The sequence below is a fragment of the Montipora foliosa genome, chromosome 9, assembly GCF_036669935.1.
Source record: "Montipora foliosa isolate CH-2021 chromosome 9, ASM3666993v2, whole genome shotgun sequence".
NCBI classification, from domain to species: Eukaryota; Metazoa; Cnidaria; class Anthozoa; order Scleractinia; family Acroporidae; genus Montipora; species Montipora foliosa.
The window spans coordinates 43,884,705-43,899,704 of NC_090877.1; the positions used below are offsets into that span (position 1 = coordinate 43,884,705).

The following is a 15,000-nucleotide window of genomic DNA, read 5'->3' on the forward strand; positions in this document are numbered from 1 at the left end:
CCCGCTCACGATCAAAGAAATAAATAAAGAAACGATAAAAGATGTTATTACCCGAATTTTGAGCGTTTTGCCCGAACATTTCCGAGACTGGGGGGGCTGAAACCCCTCCCCCCTTCCCGAGACCGGGGGGGGGGGGGACTGAAACCCCTGTTAAAATGTTGGTTTGTGACATATTTTGGTTCCAATTATTCCTTGTTTTAAAATTTTTTGAAGTAGTTTGACATGCAAGAGAGGCGAAATGTTAATCAAACTAGGGTACTTTGAAAAAAATTAAACCAAAGAAGAATTTGAACAAAATACAAATGAAGTCACTTTAAGATTTTTAAGAAAACAAGATAATAGTTCATCAATTGAAGAGATGGAGGCAAAAACACGAGAGGTTTTTTTTTCCATACCAACTCTTATCCACTTTCTGGGTTCAAGCTGTCCATGATTACACTGCTTATAAAAGTGCGTCTGGGTGATTACTGTGTTTGTTGCTGACATGACGCAAAAATGAATTCCATTTGGCAAGGATAAGGCATTCAAACCCAGCTTGTGTCTAGGTTGTACACCAGTAGAGATGCCTTCGTATTCCTTTCATCCAGTCCTTAACTACTTGGCATCCTTTCTCTCTACTCAAGGCCAACAACTTCTTGCCTAGTGAACTTGCCACATGCCAGATATCAAAATAGTGCTTATTGTTGACACAGTTCTCCCTGATCCACTTAGCGATACCTCTGTGTCTGTCAGATACAAAAATAGCAATAGACAAGCCAAGATGCTGCAAATAAGAGAAGCATCTCTTTGCTCCTTCCAGTTCAGTCTGTTGACTGCCTCCAGTCTCATTTGCCTGATAAGGAAAAGGATAAACAAGAAAATGAAAACATTAATAATGCACTGGAAAGTGCCGTATAGATCATCATTGGGTTATTATTATTATTATTAGTAGTAGTAGTAGTAGCAGCAGCAGCAGCAGCAGCAGCAGCAGCAGCAGCAGCAGCAGTAGCAGTAGTAGTAGTAGTAGTAGTAGTAGTAGTAGTAGTAGTAGTAGTAGTAGTAGTAGTAGTAGTAGTACTACTACTACTACTACTACTACTACTAGTAGTAGTGGTGGTGGTGGTGGTGGTGGTGGTGGTGGTGGTGGTGGTGGTAGTAGTAGTAGTAGTAGTAGTAGTAGTAGTAGTAGTAGTAGTAGAAGAACAATGATAATTTGGTTGTTCTTTGATGTTATCATTACGGTAATATTATTATCACCATTGTTTTTGCACAGGCATTATTTCTGAGACCATCCCACCATCAAAACAATTACCAATTACCAATTACCAATATGAAAGGATACTTACTTGAACTTATTCAAAGTGGACAACTTTCAAGATGGTGGTACAGAACATTGTGTACACTCTGTATTTGGCAGAATGCCCCATTGAGTCAAATCTTCCATCTACAGTCCAAGCCACATTTTTCAACTTTTTAGTCTTTTCTATCAGAGTTGCCTGATATGTTTCCCAGTAGTGGAGAACAGCAGGGAACAGGAACGCCTTTTGATACCTAAAATAAGTACGGCCAGAATAAGCACACAGCCCCATATGACGGAAAATCAGCAATACCTTGCTTAGAGTTGCCCCAGCCATCAGGACCGCAAAGCTCAACAAGATATTGCCAGCAGGGTATTTTCCAAGTACAGTTGGCTGCGATTTCCAGAAGTACTCTTTGGAACAACTCGAACAACTCTGATCAGTCACTGTGGCCATGGTTCCACACTGCCTCATCCTAGCTTTTGGATTATTCTGCTTACAATTGAAACAGAAGAGTGTGAAGAGGTGCAGCAAGTGCAGCGTGTTTCGAAATGGGTTCTTTGAAATCAGCCCGGTGCCGTTGGCCGAATTTCACCCATTTCTCTCTCAAAATGCGATCAACAGGGAACTGATGCGCGGAGATGCCTGGCGTGTAGGATGTGTTCGTACAACTACGATTATTAGGCGCTCCAGCGACGCAATATCGTCCACCTTTCCTCACCGGCTTCTTCTTTTCTACCATGTTGGTAAATAATCAAGGTGCATTTGCACTACAGAAAAATTTGGGTCCGTACCCGTCAATAATGCGGTACGGACCCATAACTTTTGCAAAGAAATACTGGAATTTCTGCAGGGCCACAGGCGCCTATAAGGCCGTTTACACGACAGAAAAATTTGGGTCCGGACCCATCGAAAAACCGGGACGGACCCATAACTTTTGTAAAGAAACACTGGAGTTTCTACAGGACCATAGGCGCCTATGGCCCTGTAGAAACTCCAGCATTTCTTTGCAAAAGTTATGGGTCCGTCCCGGTTTTTGACGGGTCCGGACCCAAATTTTTCTGTAGTACAAATGTGCGCTCGAGAGTACAACAACCTGACATCACAGGCCCAAGTCACGCGAGTTATTGGCCGCGCGGTCAAGGGGACAAATTTCAGGCCGCCTACGCGGGAAGTGTGAACGAAATAAATATGTTTAGGAGAATTTTCAACGAATTTGAACTCTCGAACCGTTTATCTTACATATCGAGCTACCGAGAAACTGTAAAAAAAAATTCGTGTGGTATACACTTTAAACGCCCGAATTGTGATAGTATTGCTGTGCTGATTGTTAAGGCCCCATTAGGGGAGGGAGGGATCTAAGTATCCAGTATCCCTAAATATCCTGATCTGTATCCCGTTAATTCCTGTGGTTTGTACCCGTATAATACCTGTTCGATTTTTTTTTAAATATCCTGCATCCCGTTAATTTCTCCCCCCCAAATTTCCCATATTCCTATAAGTTTTTCTTACCTAAATCTCCTGTATTCCTGATAACCACTAATAGGGTCTCGTTGTTTCCACTGGATAATTTAGTAGCATTAATAATAAGAAATAACCTCTCTCTGTTTTTACAACTTAAAACTTCTAGTTAAATTATAGATTTATCTTTCTGGTAATCTCTCCCCATTTTCCGAAGTTTACGGTTGTAGTTCGCTGTAACTGGACAATTTGTGTTAACTGTTTGTGAATCCCACGGATACGCCCTGAAAGGCGTCTTGTTTCAGAATTAGGGAGCTTACAAAACGGGGACGGCGACGGCAACGAGGACTTCATATTAAAATACGAGTTCGCGTTATTCATATCACTACAAAACTATTTCATGTCGTTTCGCGTTAAAAATGTGTAGTAACTGGCGAGGAATTAAACTGGTATGAGTGAGTTCGAAGCGTAGAGAGAGAACTGAAAATTCATCGTCATGTGCTAACGTCCTCCACAGAACCTTGAATTTGATCATTTCACGTCGTCATTTAGGAGATGACGGCAAAGAAATGTACTAAAATGTAACGGGCACGTGCAAAGCGTGCGGAGCCATTTACACGAGCCCGGGTTGCTTTTTACCCCGGGTTGAATCACCGCGGCGGGTACCCTTTTGCAGTCAAGTGTTTATAAGCGTTTACATGAAAACAGTAGTCAAACCGGGTCAGCCCCCCTTGCCGGGTAACCCTTCTCAAGACTCGGGTTGACCCGGCTAGAAGGGTTGAAATTTCTTCAATTTCTTCATGCAAACACTGGCGTATCTGACCCGGGATTGTTTGAACATCACTTTTTTTGCGGTTCAGCGTTCTCGCCCATGCTTAGCCTGTACCAAAATGGCTGAAAACGTTAACACAAATTGATGATTGTTATTATTGCATGGTTCGTCCGCCATTTTCCTCACTGACAAGTAGTCACCAGCCCTTTCAACCCAGCGAAAGGGAACTGACCCGGGTCAGCCGAGAATGACCCAGCCCGGGCTCATGTAAACGTAATATTCGACGCTGAACTGACCCGGGTCGGTGTCCAACCCGGGCTCGAGTACAAAGAGGCCCTAAACTTATTGTTTTGTAGCGTCGTCGTTGCCGTCGGCGTCCTCGTTTCGTAAGCTCCCTAATGTAATAAACACGACGCAAAATGCCGGTTCCCAGATAAAATAATACGTTTCTGAAGTAATTATTGATTAATTATTAATTAGTAAAATAGATGAGCTCCTTGTAAAAATAAAAGGAAATATATTTTTTCTCAAATAGTAAAACAACTTTAATTTTTTCAACAGAACCAGATATAAGCCTCCATTCATTCAAAGGAGCGCATGTTCAGCGTTTTGAGTAGAAGGTCCCTCAGATCTTCACTCCTACGATTCTCTTCGTGGTAAATAATAAAGTTTGCAAAACTGCGAAAGGCCGGCCTTGACAATAAAATAAATACAAAATAGGTATTTAATTCCAGAAATGTATTTCAAAAATAGTGAATTTTGATCAGGTGGGTTGGTGCAGTTAATGAGGTCTGGACACGCTTGTTCGTGTTACTTAGGAAGCAGCCATTAGGTTGCTTTGCTTCGAAAAAGCAGTTGTCTCATACGAAGTAGTGTGTTACCGTTCTTGCTGGCCGCGTTGGCACTCCTTAACGTTCCGTTTCGTTCCAGGGAAGCTCTCCTTTCAGCCGAAATTTTCGAGAATTTCAGTTTAGAACTCGAATAGAAAGATCGGTTTCAGTTCGGTCCTACTAGGATTTTTGGGACCACCTAAGCAGGAGAACCTGTCAGACCGGTTTGGCCGAAGTGTCTCTTTCCATTTCACTAAATTATTGCGTCCTATTCTCAAGAAGCTCACGTGATCCTGATCGTCTGGTGGATTGGGCCGAGTGACGTTCCACTTGACCAATAGGATTTTCCGAGATCTCAAACTGGAATCCTTAACCAGTGCAAAAAGTGTCCGAGAATTCTCTAGGATCAACTGTTTTTTCTTTGGCTCAGTCTTCTTGCCGATTGACCAGTGGATCACAATTCCAGACCGCATGCCTGCGGTTTCAGTAAACGGATGGACGTGGATAATTACTCTAAGGGAAGGAAAGCCGTCCCTTCACTGGCTGTTGAACTGCTATTGCTCCCACTGTCAGAATTACTGTCATCTTCCTCAATAATATCTGCTGTTCTTAAAATTCTAACCAAACGAGATTCCCACGTCGATCTATCCGCAAGATTTGTAAAGTCAATATAACTTCTGCGCAATATCGTCCCCGGCAAATTCGAGATAACTTCGTTGTCCAGTACTATTAAAATCAAGCAATCGTCTCCATTGTTCATGAGCCTGTCCAAAGTTTGCTGAAATTCAAATTTGCAGCATTCGCTCCGATTGAAATCTCTTGATAAGACAGCAATGATCTTAAAGCTGTCGCGTATGCTTTCTACAATATTGTCCACGTAAGGCTTGCCAGGTACAAAGTCTCTCCAGTGGATGCAACACCTAAGACCGTTGCTTTCGAGAACTGAGAAAAGCGAGTTGACCAAATCAGCATCGCACATACTGTAGATTACAAATGCGTGGTATTTAAATTCTGTAAAAAAACGAAATCATTTTAAATTAGCCATTAATTAAAGGAATGTCAATAACTTGCGGTAGGGAAAGTAGACTTTTAGATTAGACTGCGAGCAGTCTCTTTTTCTGTTAGTGCACGTGCGCGGGACCAGCGAAGCCGCGAGAATCGCACGCGTGGCCATCTGCGTGTCTCGCGTTTTGCTCGACTGACTACAGAGAAAAGATAGACTGCTCATTTGGAAGAAAAAAACCGGGTTGACTTTTACACCAAAAGAGAAACTCCACAAATAGAAGGGATATTATGCACCAAGTGTGAATGGTTTAGTGGTGAAAGGGTCATTTCGGGGAAAACGAGAAAAGAAGAGTGCTTCTGAAGTCATTCTTTGTGTTTTCGAAAAAAATTCATTCGGAAAGGCTGTTCCATAACCTTCCATTTGTTGTCCCACCAAAACGAACAGCATATCCATGTAAAGGAAAAGCGCTCAGTGTATCTATATCTACTACTATTTGTCCCTTTTTTACCAGTCCACTTCTTTATAGTATTATATATTTGCCCTTTCATGTATTTCGTGTGATAGCGACCGTCTTGAAAGCACTTTCTAGTATATGGTCACTACGCACTTTTCCTTCGTTTTTTTTTCACTTTATGTATAATTAATTTTTCCTCCTTCCTATTTTAATTGCTATGTCCACTTTTGTATTTGTATAGTTAATCACATGATTTCGAGACAGTGCAATTTGGAATAAATAAGCCTGGTAATTTGTAGCAGAAATTGATTTTATCAAACGAGTTGATAAAGGTCGAATAACCACCATGAAAGATTTGGAAAGCTGACGTTTCGAGCGTTAGCCCTCCGCCTTTATCAAATCGTTTGATAAAATCAATTTCTGTTTCATTCTCCCACCGACGCAGTACATACATACATACATACATATATACATACATACTTAAGTGACCGCTCCCCATAGGGGCTTTTCAGGGCCAATGAAACGACGGAACAGAACAACAACTGCTAAGAATCCCAACTGGCCGGAGGCAAACCAGTTGGCTATTTACAAGTGCAGCTGGGAAGTTGAACCAGGGACTACCAGAATCAACCGGGATCTCCGGATCTCAAGGCAAGCGCCCTAACCAATGGGCCACACTGCCTCCCCTGGAAGTACCACAGTTTCTTTAGAAACTAAAATTTTGTTTACTGATAATTTGTAATCTTTTAAAACTTTTACAAGCGTTTATTTATTTCAAAGTGCTCGAGACAAAAATCGTGCGATTACTTATTAATGATATACATGCAAAAATGTCACCTTTATCTTTGGTTTTCATCCACGTGATGAGACGGCCATGTTGGTGTACAAAACAATAGAAAATGGTTCCACAAGTTATTGCATAATAATAGAGTCAAATTCCCAAAAGACATTTTACAGCATTGTTCTGTTCACCAACATGGCCGCCGTCACGTCAGATGAAAACCCCCAATTGCACTAATTTCAAGTATCTGCACTGTTTTCACTTTTCTGAGACTCAGTTTGGGATTACTTGGCGTGCTCTCAGCCGATCAATTCGCTGAGATTTTTGCATGCATATTATCAGATAAACTTAAATACTGCACAATAAACCCGTATCTTGTTCTTGGTTATTGTCATCGCCTTCCTCATCTTCGTTTATGATGATGATGACCATCATCATCATAATCGACGTCTTTCTATCATGCCCTCACGTCATTCTGCCCTTTAATTCCCATTATTTTTTCTTGTACTGCTCTGTTCTCTGCATTCTCTCATTCCATTTTGCGGCGTCAAAACGCTGGATTTTACTTACTTTTTGTGTTCTGAACATTCTTTACTCTTTTCCACAGTCGGTAAAGCAACCACAGTGCCAAAATTATGGTAGGACCTCCCACCGAAGAAAAAACGATGAGCGTAATATCTGGTGTCACTAACACAAACAAAAATCGAGGAAACATTGAAGATTCATACGTAACAAAGGAATGGCCTTAATTCTTTGGAGGGAGGTGCTTGATAATTCTTCAGGCAAATGGCTTGACTTATTTATCGCTGCTTACCCTAGCAAGTAATAGACCATATCCGAGTTCATGTCTACCTCCTTTTCAAAGCGAGTCTAAGTGCGATGGTAATTAGTTCTACTTTATATATGAATAAAAACTAATTTTTATAATTAAAATTGCACTTAAGCAACGGACGGAAACCAGGAGAGAACCATGTTCGCATGCCAGGGAAATGTGTCTGATAATAGTCATTGTAACGCAACACAAGTCAAAGTGTGACATGTATTTAGGGAATGATAGATAACAAGCACATGTTAATGAAACAGAGTATAAGCTTTAGTGGTTGGTAACCGCATTGTTATCGTATTTCGATATTGCATAAAGCTATTGACTCAAAGGCTTTTAGGCCAGATTGAATGACGAACGAACGAGTGTAGTAGGCTTTGAAAGTGTTTTTGACTAAAATAAAAACGCAATTTTAAAACAGAAAGATACGGTCCTTTTGATCGGGAACCAGCGCCGGGAGATAATTCCCGCACAGAGTGGTCCCTTCCAGATTTTTAAACCAATCGTCTGAAGAAATGCAAGTGAAAGGATACTAAGCACTATAAATGTGCTAGTATCAAGACAAGTTAAATAGCAAAACAGTTCACTTCCGGTTGTCGTCCGTGGTTCTAAGGCGCCTTTCAAACGTCGCATTTCACATGTGCCGAATCTAATGCAAATGAGCGAAAACAGTAGATTTTTCTCATTTGCATTAGAATCGGTAGGTGTGAAATGCGACGTTTAAAACGAGCCTTAGGAAGAATTTTAGTTAGGAGCCCTACAAAAACGTTGCATGGATGGTTCTTTGAAGTAACGTTTCCAATGAAAATCTGACATCACTTCAATCAGAAGGCGCATGCGCAACTAGACCCAGTCCTTTGGCGTTCGTTTCAGTGGAAAGCAGGTAAAAGCTCCCAGGAAACGAAAGAAAGAGGCGGTTTTAACACCGGATGGGAATCATCCCATAATTTTTGGTAAAAAGGAGCATGGAATTTCTATTTGGACAAAAAGTGGAACTGATATTTTGAAAAGGGTATCGAAAGAGGGCCTTCTGACGTCATAATGGTTTTGAGAGAGAATTTTTTCAAAAAAAATCCACGCTACAGATTTAGTTAAAATGTTCTCATACTGTTACGGTAAAAATGTTTGAAAAACATAGTTAACTCGCTCAGTTTTTAGGCATTTTCTGTTTTGGTCACGTGATCTACCAAACATGGTTGTGAGTCGAACCAGACAAAAAAAAAATGTCAAATAGAACACCCTTGGCAAAAGAGGATAAATGTAGAGTAGAGTAGAGTATCTACATTTACATCTTGATGTTGGAGGAGCTAAAAAGGTAGCTCTAAGAGATAAAACAGACGGAATTTGTATGTTTATAGAGTGTTTTCACTCAAGTGATCAGTAACCTTGTTTTCCACTGAAACAAAAGAACGTTTGCATGATAATAGAGCTCAATTCCCAGAGGATTAGTTGGGAACACTAACATGGCCGCCTTTCTATTGTTTAGGTACACTAACATGGCTGCCGTGACGTCACGTGAAAACATTCTATATGAGGGGCCGCGGAGTACATTTGAAAGTTGAGGGGGGAGAGGGTGGGGGAAGTTGGGGGCTTAAAAAATGGGGGTGTAAATTACTACTGCAGTCTCTAATCAAGCCGAAAACAACACCGTAGGAAAAAGGGGAGCGCGTCTCTCTCCGTATATTGTAAAGACAAAAATAATGCAATTTAATTTAAATTTAACTTGTTCAATTCAGAACTACCTTAAATTAGCTGTGATTGCTCAGTTTTAGCTAAGAGCAGAAGTGATATTTACCTGGTTGGCTCGGTGTGGAAGGGGCAAAAATAACTGGAAGAGATAAAAACGAGACAGATGGTTTTGTAAAAGGACGAGAATACAACTAAAGAACTGAATGTTTACAGACGTAGTTTTTGAAGTCGGATGGGCCCTACCTCTGAGCTATAATATAGGCTTGGGAAGGCAAAGCCATCAACCAAGGGTCAGTGTGATTATTGTCCTGCTGGCGCTACTATATTGCATAGACTAAGGTTACCCAAATGTAAATGGGTCCTGTTAATACTCACTTTGTGAAGAACTTGGTGAAGAAGATGTAATGGTATCTATATACAATGGACGAAAAAAAAAGAAGAAGAAGCTATTTGGTACAAAATGATTACATGCAAAAAGGCAAAGCTAAGAGCAAGGACATTTTTTATTGCAGCATTGTCTTGATGGAGCCTTTATTCCTAACAACAACCCTTTATTTCATCCTGTGGAAAGTCTTGGTGTGTTTCATATCTTCGCACCTTTTAATCAGTAAGCCTAGTAAGCCTTTCTAGCCTCGCTACGACAAGAAAATTTCCAAAAAAATATTTGTTTGAAAATGAGGATGGTAGGTCTAATTAACATAAATACAAAAAAAAAATGCCAATGTGGTCGCCATTTATGAAAGTGGTCTATTGAAAAGACTTGCCGGGCGTGCGAATCTATTGTTTTTTCTCACGTCGTTATTGCCTGAAGTCCTTAATGTGTTTTGGTTAGGTATTAGGCTCTTTTTTGTTTTTCGTCATTTGACAAGTAACACTGAAACTTTCATCCACATTGCTTCTTGAAGACTCAGATTTTGAGCTCTTTGTTTAGGGCTTTAAAGTATCTTTTACTTAATTTTATAGGTTTCATTTAGTTGGTCTTCCGTCCTTGTGATTAGTTTGAGAAAACCTCGATATTTGAATCTCACATCGTGAAGAACTTGATGAAGAAGATGTAATAGTATCTATACACAGTGAACGGAAACAAAAATAGAAGTTATTTGGTACAAACTGATTAGAATAAAATACATAACCCCTTATTCCTAGTTGAGGAAAGCCTTGGTGTTTTTCACATCTTCCTACCGACCTAGCGTTTTCCCACCGTTTAAGCAAAACGATTTCTGCTTGCTTCCTTTTGTTTTTTTTTTTTATCAAGGTTTTCGCGGACGGCACCGATTCATTTACTTCCTAGTTAGGCATTTTGTGTGGGATCTATTTTTATTCACTTATACATTTATTAATTAATTAATTAATTTATTTTTTCAATACTCACATCGTGAAGAAAGTGTTGGAGACGGTGTAGTGGTATCACGACCTGCATAATTAGGAATGGACAAAAAAGAAATTGAAAGGCCTCATTTGATATTCAATGATCACATCCAGAAAGGCAAAGAGCAACAACTCATCAGAATAGCTTTACTTAAACAGTATCTTGAAGGATCGGCTGAGTGTGACATGAACGCACTTCAGCCGTACATGACGGCATAGCCCGGAGTCGAGACACTCGCACGCAGACGCCTTGTGGAAACAGCTGTAAAGTCCTAAGAAACGTGTTGATCATTGTCGATCATAGACACAAACAAGCAACATGTATGTAATATTTTAAAGGACCACGTTGTTTGTCTGTCCTTCTAGGTTTCGTCTCTATTTTGTTTAAACCATTGACCGCATTCTTTGATGATCATCGAAACTAAACTAAAGAAGGCGCAAAGGCAAGCTATTCTTACTACTGCGTCTTCGTATAATTATGAGGTTTCTGCGGTTGGTTTATAGTGAAATCCAATGATCCCTTAAGACGAACTGAATATAGCACACCATTTACCAACTCAATAGAGAGCTTTAGCTAGCGTCGCATTTACAGAAAACGAGAAACGGAAGGCGTTAGGGTAGACTTTGCTTTCCACCAAAAACCAAAGAAGCTTGTTTGATTTTTAGCTCATTTTTGCCCGTTAAGAACAGAGCAAATTCTCCGAAGGGAGACTCAAGTTAGGGGGCTTTTCATGGCCAGTGAAAGACCGTCATCAACGAAGAAACAGAACAGATCAACAACAACTGTTAAGAATCTCAACTGCCGGTGACACTGAATCTAGCTGGAGGCAAACCAGTTGGTTATTTACAAGTACAGCCGAGAGGTTGAACCAGGGACTACCTGGATCAAATTTAACGAGTGGTCAGAACGGGTCTGGAACTCCGAATCTCGGAATCACGGAATCTCAAGGCAGGCTTCCTCACCACTGGGTCGCACTGCCTCCACAAACTTTTATAACAAGGTGAAGCCTGATGTTTTCTTTTTCAGTTGTTGTTTTCTGTAAACGCGATGCCAAATCACTCCAATTTTTCGTCTCAGACGTGGGGACTGCACCGGACATGCACCACTAGAAAAACTCTGCCGGTAAAATCCTATTATCAGCCAAGTTTTCTTTTGTAGCCAATCGCTTATCCTTTGTACCTCCTTGTCCATCAAGGCTTCCCCTGGGCGAGAAGCATTATTACGGCGACACCAAACAATGGGTCTAAAACACGGTTCAAATTCTACAGGTGAGCGTACATGACGCTGTGCTACAGTCAAATAAACAACACCAAAAGTGCCTTAATCACTCTACAACAATGTTGTTTTCAGGTTTAGGGGAAGCTTTTTGCTTTTGGCTTCGTCGTTCCTCATTGGACCAGGGACTTCTAGTCTTGACCTGTGGAATGTGACCTGTGCTTTAGTCTAAGACCTGCCCGACACCAAACCTTATTACTTGCAGCCCAACTACTACGCTTATATCCAGGATTGACCCTACAATTTTCACATCCAACGCGAAGTTTCCCTTCAGGTCTAAGCATTTGCTGCTTACAGTCCAACAGTAAGCTAAGGGTAAAGGTTAGCGTTATTTTTAGGTTAGGGTAAATGCAGCTGCTTATCTTAAATCGAGGAACAGCATTTGGGGACACTTTGAGCCGTTAATTGTCTGTTTTCTGAGACAAGAGTGATGTTTAAGTTGGGAAGAAGAGCAAAGGGACACTTCGTGACGCTTACTAAGAGGAGCGTGCATTTGGTCAATCCTGGACACATTGCTACTAAGAGAAACATATCAATTTGCTTTTAAAGATATTTTGATGAGTGTATTGCAGCAAACCTGAGTAATTTGGCTTTTTGGGGTAAAACGTGGTCATTCCTTCAAACTGTCTCGCCTTTTTTCGATATGGAAATGCAGTTACCTGTAATTACATCAGAGCATTAAATGTTGCACAACGCCTTGTGAGCAAGCTCTAGGGTTTAAATTGATTCAGGTTTTCCCACCAAGTCATTATTAGTTAATGTGATCAGAATTGAGGGAGAGTTGTCTGAAGGTTGACGCTTCTGGATTACCTGCTTGGCAGACATTTCCTTGATTCCCTCTCTAGTCAGAAGGAAAGTAAACCACTGCACGGAACTCCCTGATTTTGTCCAGAACTTTTGACGAATAATTAATCTCTAACCTGTTTAAAAATCACTATAACCTGTGTTGAATTTTAGTGGAACAATCAGCGACTTTCATATAACTGCAATGCATTTTGTTTTCCTCTCAAAATTTTGCGTAAACTATTGTTTTCAAATGCACTTGGGAATGATTGACAATAGTTTATGCAAACTTTTGTGAGGAAAACAAATTGAATTGCGGTTATATGAAAGTTGCTGATGGAAGTAACATTGCATTGACGTCTTGTCGCGCATGCGTGACAGAACATCGAGTTCATCCGTTCAGAGCTTTCCTTTTCGTCTCGTTAGAGAGGCAAATCAAGGAAATCTTCTGCCAAGCAGAGTATTATATATTGGATCAAAGTTTGAATACCACGACAACTTCAATTCAAAATAAGTTTAAGGCTCCGTTTCCCGAGCATCTTCTTCACGTTGAAATAGAAAGATGCTTTTGTTGAGTCACCCACTTCAATAGTGACAACCAAGAAAACATCCAAACGATACAGTAAGAGGTTTTCTAAACCTAATTCAAAATGTTTTATTTCATGTCATTTGTTTCCTCCATTTTGTAGTAATTACAACGGCTTCTTAAGCTAAACACAGTTTCTAGCTTTTACGTTTTAGGTGTCAGCGTTGAGTTATAATGCGCCGATCCAATCGAAACTTCAACACCCCCTACCCCCCGGGCAAACCTTTGCCTTCGTGGGGTGAGGAAAATTGAACCGGAAGTGTCAGGTTTCAAATGATTTTTATTCGGTCGCCGAAGTCGCTAACAGCTATAAAACAACTGTTTGGACGAGATGGAAGAGTTTAAAGGAAGAGATGTAGTATTTGTGAGCGTTTGGCTTACAAAAAAGGTCTTCAAAAGGTCTTTATTAAATATGGTAGGAGCCGACGAGGATTGTTCTTAAATAGGGTATGACAGAGAAATCCGACGATAGGGAAGGGCATTTGAACACCATTTTGGCCCGAAGGGGCGCGTATATGAACGATCCAATCTTCAAAAGTTCAAATGCCGGGGCTTTGCCCGGAGGGGCGGGGGGGGGGGGGGGGGGGGGGAGGAGGAATGTTGAAGTTTCGAGTTGATCGGAGCATGAGCCGTCAAAACTGACAAATTATTGTGAAAAATGAGTTTAAAACGAAACTATTCGTGATCAACTAAAGATCGGTTCTTTCATCGCCAAAATACTGTGACATTTTACTACTTTTAACGAGTTAAAAGTACACGATACGGATCGTTCACTTTGGCTACGAATACACGAGAACCTCCCTCCTATCTGCCTCAGGCAATCACCATTCTGCAGAGTCTGTTCACAGCCAAACGTTTGCTAACTTACGTTAAGGGAGATATCGTTTGGATATTTCCATCCGTTAGAGGAATTTAAAGTCATGGACGTCTGATTCTAGAACAAATTCGATAGAGGATATGTCAGTATAGAGCTGAGCGGGCTTTAAAGAGTTCTTAGTGAAGTATGAACATAGAAAAAAGAGCATACACTCAGATGTGAGACGAGTTGGTGTGATAACGGAGAATATGAGAAATTCTATATTTTGAAATGCGGATGGGAGAGTGATTATTTTTAATAGTGGCATTTCAACTGAAAGGCGCTGTTACACTGTGAAAGGTTTCGTGCAACTTGACAAGTTGCAAGTTGCACGAAACATTTCACACATACTGTAACATAACGGTTTCAACACCGCTGTTGAGAAAAATCTAACTCAGTTGAACGGAAATCGAATCCACAACATTTCGATAACACTGCCTCTGGTCTGTTTGGATGGGAAGAGATTAATGTGATGTAATTTACTTTACCATCTTTTTCAGATACCTTTGGCAGTTGAAAGCATTTTGGTGTGGAGTATCCTCGGGACTGATCAACGTTTCCCAATAGTATGGTAACCAAATATCCTTTCCAACTGACTTTAGGATCTGCAGATTGAAAACAGAGATTAAAATAGGTACACTTGACAGTCTTGCGTGTGCAACAGAAGCCCATTACCCAGAAGTGCCGTTTTCCCTCATTTGGTCTACTGTATTAATCTAAATTTAGAATACGGGTCTCGCCAAATTTTGGCCAATCAAATTGGACCTGATGGGCACAACGCCTCTGATTCGTTTGCAAATAGGTAACCGCACGAGGGAATTCTCTCGTTCTTTATGCAAAGTCATGGATCGGGAAAGGAAAACAATACCGCTACTTTCATTTCCTGCAAAAATCAAGCAGTAGATGGGTTATGGACGTGTGGAGTGCAATAAGCCTTTTTACAATGACTGCAAAAAATCTTGCGCGCTCATTAGCTAATTTTTATTGTCAATAAGCGGAGAGACACATAAATTTATAATTTATTCGATAATGACGCGA

At 40.6% G+C, this 15,000-nt stretch overlaps 1 protein-coding gene across 7 annotated transcripts in view; it reads right to left on the reverse strand.

Moving 5' to 3' along the window:
* Positions 1-4,007: 4,007 nt before the first annotated feature.
* The window catches only part of LOC137969386 (uncharacterized), a 32,228-nt gene continuing 21,235 nt past the window's right edge, over positions 4,008-15,000 (reverse strand). For 6 of the 7 annotated variants that reach the window (XM_068815598.1, XM_068815596.1, XM_068815595.1 and 3 more), the window contains 8 exons: positions 14,467-14,567; positions 13,975-14,040; positions 12,315-12,396; positions 10,466-10,507; positions 9,469-9,504; positions 9,200-9,232; positions 7,152-7,268; positions 4,008-5,351 (listed from right to left, as the gene is read on the reverse strand). In XM_068815598.1, coding sequence (XP_068671699.1) covers positions 4,849-5,351; positions 7,152-7,268; positions 9,200-9,232; positions 9,469-9,504; positions 10,466-10,507; positions 12,315-12,396; positions 13,975-14,040; positions 14,467-14,567 — 980 coding nt within the window. In that variant the 3' untranslated portion in view covers positions 4,008-4,848. The remainder of the gene's footprint in view (positions 5,352-7,151; positions 7,269-9,199; positions 9,233-9,468; positions 9,505-10,465; positions 10,508-12,314; positions 12,397-13,974; positions 14,041-14,466; positions 14,568-15,000) is intronic. The other variant, XM_068815599.1, reaches the window with a different exon arrangement.